Source organism: Ailuropoda melanoleuca, chromosome X, assembly GCF_002007445.2.
Source record: "Ailuropoda melanoleuca isolate Jingjing chromosome X, ASM200744v2, whole genome shotgun sequence".
Classification (NCBI taxonomy): domain Eukaryota; kingdom Metazoa; phylum Chordata; class Mammalia; order Carnivora; family Ursidae; genus Ailuropoda; species Ailuropoda melanoleuca.
The window spans coordinates 28,314,316-28,327,725 of NC_048238.1; the positions used below are offsets into that span (position 1 = coordinate 28,314,316).

A 13,410-nucleotide genomic window follows, 5' to 3' on the forward strand; every position below is an offset into this window, starting at 1 on the left:
ACATCCCACAAGCACCCCCAACCATGGGATATATGTGACATTCCTCAGGCCCTCCTGTCTGCCCTAAACCTAAGGAAAAGAAAAACAACTTACAGAGATCACAATCCTGCAAGACCTGAGTATCCCTCAGTTTATAAATGTCTTAGCGATCTACAAGAACAAAGCATTCTATGGATAACCTAGCTCCCAGCTTCCAGAAGGAAATGTAGATACAATTAAATGTCCTTATAACCTACAGCCCATTAACAGATACTTGAAGCAGGCAGAGTACAACATTCCTCCAGGAAGCTCCCAACTTTCTTCATGCTAATGCCCTTGCTAGAGGAAAAACAACCTTCACTTGACAATGGCAAGGCCCCCAGTATCCTATGAGTCTTATTTAACATGCGAAAATCCTTCTGAAACCTCCCTTTTCCTTACCTCCTCCAACCCCATAGTATATAATCAGCCACCCCTCAGAACCTGGGGCAGCAGCGCTTTCTGCCCACAGGTCCTGTCCCCGTGCTTTGATAAACCACCATTTTGCACCAAAGATGTCGCAAGAATTCTTTCTTGGTCATCGGCTCTGGACTCCACCCCACCGAACCTCACCTACATCCCAAAACCCCATCAGTGAGTATGTGATATAGACACTGAATTCTATGGCAGGAGTTTTTGTGCTCAGACTGTGCTGGGTCCTGTCTATTAGGAAGAATGAGCACACAGTTATGAAATGTTAAAAGACTCCTGTGTCTCATTCTTTGGACTTCAAGGGCTATGACGCTTCGGCAATGCTTGTGAATTATCCAGGGCTTTTATGACTGTGGTGATAATTCCAGAACAGAGACACTTGGCTTCAGGAGAAGTTTAAGTTTGACTCCTTGCACTTACTGCTGAAAAAGATTTGCTTTTTCCAGTCTTTTGCAAATATTGAAAACTACTCAGAAATAATCTGAGCTACTTCCCATTATGATTCAGGGGTTTAGACATTCCAAATTCTCAGACTATTTTTTTCTCTTTTTTAGAGAAAATGTAGGTGGCTCCTTTGCAAGTTCCTTCCATTGTATATGACTCTATCAGAGATTATCTTTCTTGTTTGACCAATTTTTTCTATGTAACATTAATTCTACATGTGTAAGACCTAATTAGAAAATCTGGGTCATTGAAATTAATTTAATCAAAATGAAAGAAAGCCTTCTAATAACAAATATGAAACCAAAGCAATCTTGAAAGAGAAGAACAGAACTGGAAGTCTCACAGTCCCAGATTTTAAGATATACTACAAAGCTGTAGTCATCAAACAGCATGGTACTGGCACAAAAACAGACACATAGATGAGTGGAACAGAATAGAGAGCCCAGAAATAAACCCACAATAATAATTATTATTATTGTTTTATATTATAAATATAGTTTAAATATATATCTAATTTATATATATTATATAATAATTTAAATATATTATTATAAATACATTTTAAATAATAATAATAATTATTATTATTATTATAAGTAGGCTCCATGCCCAGTGTGGAGCCCAACACAGGGCTTGAACTCATGACCCTGAGATTAAGACCTGAGCTGAGGGGCACCTGGGTGGCTCAGTCGTTAAGCATCTGCCCCCGGCTCAGGGCCAGATCCCAGGGTCCTGAGATCGAGCCCCACATCAGGCTCCCTGCTCCACTGGGAAGCCTGCTTCTTCCTCTCCCACCCCCCCTGCTTGTGTTTGCTCTCTCACTGGCTGTCTCTCTCTTTGTCAAATAAATAAATAAAATCTTAAAAAAAAAAAAAAGACCTGAGAACAAGAGTTGGACGCTTACCCAACTGAGCCACCCAGGCACCCCAAGTCCACAAGTACATAGTCAATTATCTTCGACAAAGGGGGCAAGAATATACAATGGGAAAAAGACAATTTCTTCAATAAATGGTGTTGGGAAAACTGGACAGCTTCATGCAAAAGAATGAAATTGGACCACTTTCTTACACCATACACAAAAATAAACTCAAAATGGATGAAAGGCTTAAATGTGAGACCTGAAACCATAAAAATCCTAGAAGAGAACACATCTAATTACCAAACATCTGCTCTTCTTATTGTCCTGTGAATTAGCCTCCCCCCCTTAGACGCCGCAGGCCCCTGTGCCATTCTTTAGCTCAGGATGGCAAACGAGCCTCAACCACCCTACTTTGCCCTTGAGTCTCTTAACTTTGGGGCTCCCATCTGTACGAAATTAAATTGTTTTTCTACTTCTAATCTGTTCTCTATGAGTTTAATTATTAGACCAGCCAAAGAACCTAGAGGGGAAGAAGGGAACATTTTTCCTTCCCTACAAAAGACACTAAATTTAATATTTAATGTAAACTGTTCAGAATGCTAGATTATCAGGCAGTATACTTAACGATCTCTAAGTAGTTGTTTTTAATCCAAACTAGTGGTTTATATGACTTAGATGACAGATTTGTTCTTCAGGGGATAGATTAAAATGCCTTAAATATGGGCTCTGAATAAATTTCCAATGTCTACTACTTATATAGCTCATGTAGAATATTATGAGAGGCAATCTTCATTTGAACTGCTTCTTTCAAAATATACATGCATACTATATAATGAGGCATGCCTAAACGTCAAGGGAATATTGCTGACACTCCAAAATTGTACTCAGTTCTTTAAAAGTCAGTTATGATAATAAAATCAGTAATATAAAACATTCTGTTTTGCCTTTATTCTTAAAAGGTAGAGGCCAGAGCAATTTTTCTTGAAAATTGGCATAGTGAAATCAAACATTTCCATCCTTTGTGGTGATAAACAATGTTCCAGATTCTTGGAAAGACCATTAGAGAAAACCTAAGCCAACGTTCATTGTTACTAAATGTATATATTTCTCCTTCAAGATCAGAAAAATACATTAGTATGAATGTGTAAATACATTTTTTAAAAAATTTATCCGAAGCCTCTCTATAAAATGAGAGGGAAAGAAAAACTTTTAAAAAGGCATAAATCTACAAGCATAAAGAAAACAAGAGAAGAGGATGGAGCAAACCCAAGATGCTAGCAATTTGGGGAAGTACTTCCTTGCTTTATGCCAAATTAAAGGTCTCAGTCTCCCTCATATTACTTGTCGAGGAGGATCACGGATCAAATCAAATGTTCCTCTAAGGAGTTGTGGTTCCCTTTAATGTGGAATGATACTTAGCAACGAACAGCTGAGCACTAGTGAGATACTGTGATTTATAATAAGGAATATATACTTGCTCTTCGTCCTAGCTTTTGGCGGAGAACTCCTAAAACCCTAGGAATTTCCTAAGTGATAAGAGCTATAAAGTATCTTTTGTTATGTTAATGAGGTGACTTTTGGAAAGCCCTTGGGCAATTTAAGGATGGGGGGGCTGTTGCCAGGGGAACCAACCCGGTGAGCTGAGGGTTGGATTTTGCAGTCCCACCCAACCCCCACCCCTGCGGAGGGAAGAGGGGCTAGAAATTGAATCAGTTATCAATGACCAGTGATTTAATCAACCTTGCCAATGTAGCAAGGCTTCCTTAAAAACACCAAAGGACGAGGTGTGGAGCACCTCCGGGTCAGTAAACAGGGAAGATGTAGGGAGAGTGGTGCACTCGGAGAGCATGGAAGCTCCGCGCCCTTTCCCCATGCCCTGCCCTATGCGACTCTTCTTCCGGCTGATCTTTTTATAATAGACTGGTAATGTAGTAAGTAAAATGTTTGAGTTCTATGAGCAGTTTTCCCAAATTAATCAAACCTAAGGAGGGAGTCTTTGGAATCCCCAATCTATAGCCAGTGGGTCAGAAGCACAGGTGACAACCTGGACTTGGTGACTAATTCTGAAGGTGTGTGTGTGTGTGTGTGTGTGTGTGTGTGTGTGTGTGGAGGGGGCAGTCTTGTAGAAATGAATCTTTAACCTGTGAGATCTGACACTATTTCCAGGTAGACAGTATCAGAAGTGAGCTGGGATATAGAAAATCCAGGTGATGTCCCACACGTAACCAGGTCAGAACAGAGTGTTAGAATCATTACAGCTAGGTGTACCCATTGTTACTAGGCCTTCCCAGAAAAAATAATGATAATCCTTTAGAGAAGAAAAACCATGTTGTATTGTGTCTCTTACAGTGCATAATACTATGCCTGCCACATAGCTGGCACTCAATAGATATTTGTTGAATCTTGGAAGGTTATTTTAGCAACCATATATCTCTGGTGGGATGGTACCGAAGCGCCAACTATTCTTCCTCAAATGAAAATAAATCACGAAATTCAATATATATTTTCTTGCTAGAAAGTTATGCTGAGCCCTAAGACAGAATAAATCAGATAACTAATGCATTTGCCTATCAGTTACAGAATTTTTTTCCCTAGGAACAATCATGCTAATTGGTAAATATTTACATTTTCCAACTAAATATGCTTGCCAATGAGACCACTCTATATTATATAGGTATAGCAATCAACAATTCCAATTTTCTCATATTTCAGAACACAGTAGCTTAAAGAGCAAAACATGTGTACCTTCTAAAACTACCTAGAGTTATTAAGAGCTCAGTAACAGTGGGTTAATCAAGTACATATTTCTAAGAAAGATCTGCAAAATAAACAATAAATTATTTCTCTTTCATTAAAAATAGTGAGACCTATCACAATCCAATTTTCCTTTCACTAACTGAATGATATTCTTTGTTACTTGGGTACTTTGCAAAGATTAGATTCAAGAAAACGTTCAACAGAATGGTTCTCAGTGGATTAGGCCATTAGCATAATTATCTAAATTACAAACACAGACACATCATTCTAGAAGTCATCTTAACATCTAGCATAGGTGTCAGGGAGTCCACAATGCCAGTAGGGCAATAGTTCCTATTTCTCACAAAATTATTTAAATAAATATTTAAATTCTCTCTTACACACAATAATTTGTGATTAGTGGAAATAAAAATTAATATTAATAAATAAAAATACAATTTAGATAACTACATTGATAACTAGATTACTTCACTCACCAAAACTCAGCTTGTGCGTGTATTAACATTTAACGTACTAGAAACCATTTGGAAAGAATCTATTAAAAACCTTCCTCAACAATGGTTGAGCTTTGGGGTTACTAAATATTTAAGGTAAATTATAAAGCATCTGTTAGTATTGCAAGCATTAAACACTTTCCATTCTCAAGTTTTCAATGTCCTCAAATCCACCATTTCTCATAAAACTTATCAATTTTGGGATGAATCCTGAGAACAATGCAGCACTTGGTAGATGGAGCAGTTATCACAATAGTAATGAATATGGAAATGTCATGGGTTTTAGAGTCTAATTTCTTGGGTTCCAGCTTCATCTCTTCCATTTATCATGAGCAAGCTACCTACACTCACATTTAGCTCATCTCGAACACTATCTCATGAGGTCACTGGAGCAACTAACCATAAAAATATAATTCAATAGGGTAATTAATAGGAGAATATATAGGAACAAAAAAGTTCCTAATCTTCACAATTTCTGAAATGAGGATGTCTACAGTTTCCTGTACCAATATTCATCTCACCAAAATAACTGTACCCAATAATTTAACTCTTACCAAAGCCTTACATGGGCTGTGTTGAGGCTCAGGGAAGGCTTCCCCAAGATATACCCTGGTGGCATATAGTTATTTTGAATTAAAGTTACTTAAGAAAGAGTCAGAGCAAGAACACTCTGATCTTCCTTGTCCCCTGAAAGCAGGAAATAAATCTCTCATGTAAAAGTTATCTTCCCTGTACCAACAGGTAAAGAGATGTTCTTATGATCAGAGACAGGGAATTCAGGGCTAAAGAAGCTATATAAACAAGAGGCTATAAAAACAAACCTTGTTACTTTTATTAATTTACTACACAGCCCAAATTCTGTAGAATTCCTTACCAATTGAAGCTCCCAAACATAGGTTTTCTTTATCCTGTCAGTTCCTTTGTCTAGAATATATAAAAGCTGCAGGCTTTGGTTGTTTCTTTGGATCTCAGTTTTATCATTGGTCTTCCTTGTGCATGTAATTGACCTTTGTTTTTTTTTTTCTCCTGTTAATCTGTCTCATATCAATTTAATTCTTAGACCAGCCAGAACAACACTGAAGGGCAAAGGAAAACTTTCTCCCCAATAGCTGTTTATCATGATCCAGAGATATAGTGCACTGCCTTTCATCTTCTATAGTAATCTAATACTTTCTGGTATCAAATAGTAGGGAGAAACAGGAAGCCAGGGGCATAATGGTGACTTTATATCTATGATGAGCCTCCCACAACACAATAGCTCTAATCTATCACCTCTTTTAAATCAAGTCCCTTGAGTAGAAGTCCTATATAAATTTGTTAGTTACATGTAAGTTTCAAACTGACACAGAGGAAATGTATACATACTGTTACCTGAAACAATGTTTTGCTTCTAAGTCTCATTATCTTCCTTTTGCATAAGGAAACACTTTGATTCATTTTAAACTGAGTGTGTGTCCATGACTGTTTGTGTGTATGTGTATGTTGAGGGTATGGATTGGCATAGAGAGTGTAGCAGGATAATAAAACATAAATAAATGTTCTATCCTCCCTGTTCCATTCAACAAAAGTAGCCAAAACCATGTCAATATAGAAGTGAGCAGGCATTCAGGAAAATTTCATAAATATACAATTCCTTCAATTCAGCAAATATACTACTACACAGTAACAAAAATGGCAATATTTTATGTTTATGTTTCAATATTTATAAAGCTCTTTTAATATATGTTTTCTTACAAGGTAGACATGGACATATAAGGAAAACAAGACTCAAAGAATTTTTTATTTTATGTATACCTTTCTTTCCAAAATGAATTCAAGTGTGGATATAGTGATTTCCTCTAAGTCTTCATGATAGAGAGCTGCGTAAAGAAGCCTGGTTTACTGACTCACAACTTTGGTGTTAATTTGCATGACCTCATGCTTATCATGCTGGCTAGGATATAAATAATGATAAATTATTGGGAAAAGTATGTTACACCAGTTAATGCTATCTTGTGTTATCATTATCCCAAGAGGGTAGAATCTGGCTTTTTAGGTGTAGGTACATATGTTGTGACAACGAAGACATAAATGTGTTACCATATCATAGGCCCCTGTGAAGCTCATAGACAAAACTAATTACACATTTCTGCTTCATTTAAATAAAATATCAAGTTGTCTACTACTTTTGGAAGAATCATACAGAAAAGTGTAGTTGGAGGAGAGAAATAATCACTAAATCCAATGTAGGAACCAAACCATCATATAACTCACTGGGAGATGGTTTAAATCTTTCAATTGATCTAGTAGTAAATATTTTCCCCCACAGATTGCTTTTTCCCTAACACAAACATCAAGCAAGTTTTATGACAAAATTATTTTTGGTCATAATTTGAAGTGTACTTTCCTTAAATAAGCTTGTGTGAATGAACCTGTGTAATTCTTATTATGTGAATTATATTTGTCATAAACAGTCAACATTTTTAGGATTATAAAATATCTACAAATTACATGAATAGAATATTTACCTTGAATTAATCTTACCTAGCAATGGCTTTGTGTTTATGTGAAGATAAATAATGTTTGCTTATCTTTATAGAATAGATGTGATAAATCATATTCTAGTAAAAATTTTTGGAACTGAAGGTTAATAGAAGACTTATTTTGAAGAAGAGATAGGGTCTATTTTAAAATGGTACTAGGAAAGTGAAAAATCAGTTGGATTTACCACAAAGGTACATTTGGCTTCAAATGACACAAAATGATAAAACTTTATTTAATCACATTTTCCCCCTTAAATATCCCTTATGTAACTTTACATAATAACAGGGAACTACTTTGCAGGCTCTTTTTTTTTTTTACAAATATTATATAAATGAATGTGTGTGAGCCTCACTGTTAAACATTTTAAGTCATCCCATTCATTTTTACTATTGTTGGTGTGTGTTTCTCTTTGACTAATTCATCACACAGATGATAATTTTTCATTGCCTTTTCTCTTTTTAAAGTCTTCTTCAGCACATTCTTTTTCATTCAGAATTTTCCCTCTTTCCTTCAACTTAGCATATGCTTAATTTCTGTACTATTATCCAAAATGCATATATTATATTTAATTAATGCACTGGTACTGATCAGTGGGGTTACAAAGAAAACATATATTCCTTCCTTCAGTGGTTTCCAGTGATCTCAGTGAAGAGTGTTTTGCTCTTTGATGATCCTTCCTTTAGAGTCTCTCAGGCAGTACAGTTTTCTTCATATAGGTTTTCAAATTCATTCTAGCCCAGGGTACTGCTGTCTCTCACCACCACTGCCCACTCTGCTACTCCATTTAGCAATTAATCTAATATCTCCCAAACGTGTAGGTTCCATGAGATCTGAAGATTCAACTTAAACTAATCTTGTGTCTCCTACAGGCCTGGAATTCTGCTGAACATCATGTAATAACACAATAAATACATACGAAGTGACATATCTCAGTTATGTTTATCTTTTGGGATCATCAATGGGCTTAAACTGAATCAATTAGCTTTTTCTTAATTCTCAAAAGTATACACAAAAATTTAGTCATTACTTGAAGTCTTAACAAGAAAAAATCAGGTAACATGGAAAATATATTTTCAGGTTTTCTAAATGAAAAATCAACACACAGGGATGCCTGAGTGGCTCAGTTGATTAAGTGTCTACCTTCGGCTTGGGTCATGAACCGAGGGTCCTGGGATCGAGTCCCAGGTTAGGCTCCTTGCTCACTGGGGAGCCTGCTTCTCCCTCTCCCTCTACCTGCAGCTCTCTCTGCTTGTGCTCTCTCTAACAAATAAATAAAATATTTAAAAAAAAGAAAAATCGACACACAGGTATATAAATTTTATCTCCAAATACTTTTCCCTCTGTCCTTATAAGCATTTATTTCTATTCCTGATACCTACTATATGCCCAAATATGAAACTTTGGTGACTCTCCTGATCCAATTTTAATAGGCTGAGGGAGAACAATTATAAAATAAATGAAATAAGTAGAAGTTGGATTTGGAGGTGGGGATACCTAGGAAAAAACAGTCAATGCACTCATGCATGTAATTATTTTGCAGCCTTTAAAATATGGGTACTCATAAGGGTAGGGAAAAGTTGCTCTAAGGCAGTGCCAACAACGTATTCAAAGAAGACAGTCTATCAAACTAGGGTTTGTATATTAGCATGTGAGTTGTGGTAAATGATACTTGAAATGTCAATGTATAGAGAGTAATGACCTATTTAGATTTGTGGGAATGAGAATTTGCAGTGTTTGTCTCCTTTATGTCTACATACCTTATTAAAACAACTCATTGACTTAATTCAAAGATTCAGAGTATTATGTCACATTTATTATTTCAAAAAACCTCTTTATGATTCTGATTTGTCTGTATATTTGCTTGAAAGCTTATATCTACTGGCTGTTTCAAAGTTCCAAAATTAAGATTTTAATGAGACCAGTAGATACAGCAGTTAAAACATATACACCCATCTGGTAAATATTTTGGGAATTAGGAACTCCTATTGTACATATTTCTGAGTTTATTTTTCATTTCTTCTCCATTAGTGTTATAATTTTTTTTTATTAATTCTACCCACTTAGTTCAAAAAAAGTTGAGATTTTTAAAATAGGTGTTCCTTTTTTATGTTTATTGTTTAAAGTTCTATAACAGCTAATTGAACATAATAAAAAATTTAAAAAATAAAGTCCTATAATAGCAATTTATTAATTTTTAATTCAGTAAGTAAATATAAATGAAATTTGCTTAGTTAAAATTCAGTAACTTTACTTCTTGCTAATATATTAAAGACTACCTGGAAAAATTCTGCTATCAAATACCATAAACAATGGATGATACTTGAAAACCTTTTGTAATAGTAATAGGAACACTTTTTATACTGCATCTCCCAGTGGATTGTTTTGGATTCATTACCAAAACTTTTATAAAACAAGACAGACCCATGGAGAGAGTGATCCACATATATTAAGACTGTCAGGCATTGTGGTAGGAATTTTCACATAGCTTGACCCTATTAATCCTCACGATCACATGAAGTAACCATTATCAGCCATTTTTGCCCCTCTTAAAGCTTGAATATAGGGACCATATTTTATTAGCTTTATATCTCCATTATTGGGAGTTGGTTCTTTAGGTAGACACTCAATATATATGTATACATATACAAGATTGTATTAAAATGATTCACAAAAGGGGAAATGAACCACGAGAGACTATGGACTCTGGGAAACAAACTGAGGGTTTTAGGGGGAGGGGGATGGGGGATGGGTTAGCCCTGCGATGGGTATTAAGGAGAGAATGTATTACATGGAACACTGGGTGTTATAAGCAAACAATGAATCATGGAACACTACATCAAAAACTAAGGATGTACTGTATGGTCACTAACATAACATAATAAAACAAAACAAAACAAAACAAAACAAAATGATTCACAACGCATTTGATTTGCCCAAATTCAGAGTAAATTAAATGTAAATCCAAGTCTTTCTAACCTCAAAATGTACATCAACCTCCTTACGTGATACTCTTAATGTTAGTTTTCAAGGTAAGAATATTTTACTCTGTGCTCACACATAATTATCCAGAGTTGTACTGTTTATGGATTATAAATTAAGTTGCATATGTAAAATAAATAAATATTACTAATAGTATGGGTTATGCCTGCTGAAAAAGAGAATAAACTTCTTATCTTAAATTATTTGACACATGCCCTAAGTGATAGGGGCCAAACAGACCCCAGGCAGTTGTATCAGTTTTTCTTCAACTAGTAAAGACTAAGGACAAAAATATGATCACTTTCAGACAGTAAAAATTCCTTCATATCTTCTGCTAATGTGTGACATATACTAGCTACTTGGTAGAAGACTGCAGTTATAATCCTTGGATGATTGATGTAATTAAAGAAACTCACATTATCATTTAGATCCAAAGATACATTTTGTCTAATTAAATAATTTCTCTTTACTATATATTCTGCTGCTTCTTCCTTAATTAAAAGTCAACATAATGTGCCCAAATTTGCACAGCTACAACAGTGACACTACAATAAAAACAATATGGACATTTAAATTTACACAGGTACATAGTTCATTTTGAAAATCAGTCACCTTATATCTTAAAAGAGAAGTAACAAAATATTCTTACCTTAGAAAACTGTGCGTTTATCCATTTTGTGAATGTTTTCTTTTGAACATCTTCTCTTTCATCTATAATGTAAAATTTAAAAAAGATTTAAGAGTTTAGAAAGAGCTCTGAATATTTTATGACCAAAATAGCTCTCAATTTATTACATATCAATGTTTTTTATATTTCATTGATAATGAAATTAAAAATAAGTGATATTGGTATTGGGCATCCAAACTAAAAATGAGATGTCTAAAATAATTGGTACAGTCAAATCTATGCTCATTCAAATATCATATAAAGGCATTATAGAAAAGTAGTCTCATCTGAATAAAGGAAATATTACTTATCCTCCTATGATGAATACTCTAGCATAATCAGAACCTATTATCTGCTATTTTTTCTGAAAAACTGTTCCTTCTGAAAAAGCTTTTCCTCTTACACCTCTCCCATTCCATGTAAAAATGATTTTCCCCTCTTTTGCAATGCCTCCATACTCTAACATGGGCGCCCCCAGCCCCCGCATAGCCTCCTCCCACTATAGGAGAGGTTTCTTGATATCAGGACCGTGGTTTTGCATCCCAGAACCTAGCATTGTCTGCACAAATGAAGAGTTGAGCATATTTGATAAACATGCAAATGCTTTAGAGGAGGGGAGAGGGGAATCTTACAACTCCAAAATTTTTGGTACCTCTTTTCATCCAAAAGTCAGGAAATTTCAAATCAAAATGCAAATGACACCCTTCATGGATTACATATAAATACTCAAAGGAAACATCTTCAAGGACTTCTTACACCAAGAGATTACGGTGGAAAATTATTAAGAAACAGCTTCACAGAATTCATGCTTCTAAAAATTTTCTTTTTTTTTCAAGTTGGAAATTAGCGTGGAGTTAAATGGGCAGAAAAATAATCTTGATTAACTGAAATCCTTTTTTAAAGCCAAAGCCTACCTTTAAATTACTGTAAATGCAATCATATTAATTAACGTTCAATAAATGAGTGCATCTGAGAGAGACTTAAAATGGAGAGGTTTTATATTTTATTTACCCCGGGTCAAAAGAACCCTTATTGAAATGTCCTGACAAAATAACCTCATTTGCTCTCGGATTCTTTTTCAGCAGTAAATCTCGACTGCTTTTCCTGAAAACGGGTGATCCGTAGTAATGAATCATTTTCCCATGACAAATGTATCCACGTACTAAGAAAATCTGTTTATCATTAAAGCACATTATTAAGCTGTAAGTGGATACTCTTAAGCGATATGAAATAACAGCACATAAATAATAAACCCAAAACTGTTCTCCTAGATGAGAAAAATTTTATTTAGCATCACAAAATACTTTCTTCTTACTTAATTGTGTGAGTCCCACAAACTACACTGCATGTGGCCAAATATCAGCATTCCCATACAGTACAGGATAAATCATAGCTACCATATGGAAGGTTTTTCTTTGTTGACAGTGTGAATCAATAAAAATAGATAGTAATAGTTTCTGAAACTAATCTAGCCTTTTGTGAATATACTTCCCTAAATTTAATACTACCCTTTTGATAATCATAAAATAAATAAACAGAACATTTCAAATGGTCAACTTGTAACCATTTTCCTGGACTTGCTGCAGGAAGACTTGCCAGTACATTTGTTTCTCAATGATAGATACACATTTCTTTCTTTTTTTTTTTTTTAAAGATTTTATTTATTCATTTGAGACAGAGAGATACCGAGAGAAAGAGAGCATGAACAGGGGGAGAGGGAGAGGGAGAAGCAGACTCCTCGCTGAGCAGGGAGCCCAATGCGATGCAGGGCTCCATCCCAGGACCTGGAGATCATGACCTGAGCCAAAGGCAGATACTTAACCGTCTGAGCCACCCAGGTGCCCCTAGATACACATTTTCCTATGTTAATGATATTATTTGCAACTCCACTTATTTTTCCCTACATGTGCACGCAAATCCTGTCAGACATGGGAGAGTAAATGAGTCATCTGGAAGCCCACACTTAAAGGTTGTAAAACATGCCCAACCATCTTTACTGAAAGTTGAACAGAAAGACATTTGAAGAGATGTGTTCCACGTATTTTCAGCGAAAATTAGGTAGTAAAGCAATATTTTTATTGATTTCAATTATATGTACAAAGAGTGATTTTTAGATAGGCCTTGAAGGCAGGAGGGAAATCTTGACATTATGTGCAAAATAGTATGTATCTATTGTGTCAACAGCACTGAAGGTGAATTTTGTCACATAAATATCTGCCCTAGGTCTCCTTTTTTAC

The 13,410-nt window shown here is 35.2% G+C and overlaps 1 protein-coding gene across 1 annotated transcript in view; it reads right to left on the reverse strand.

The window, feature by feature from the left end:
- The window catches only part of DMD (dystrophin), a 2,070,581-nt gene that overhangs the window by 1,884,113 nt on the left and 173,058 nt on the right, over window positions 1–13,410 (reverse strand). The window contains exon 2 of the mRNA XM_034649821.1: window positions 11,156–11,217. Coding sequence (XP_034505712.1) covers window positions 11,156–11,217 — 62 coding nt within the window. The remainder of the gene's footprint in view (window positions 1–11,155; window positions 11,218–13,410) is intronic.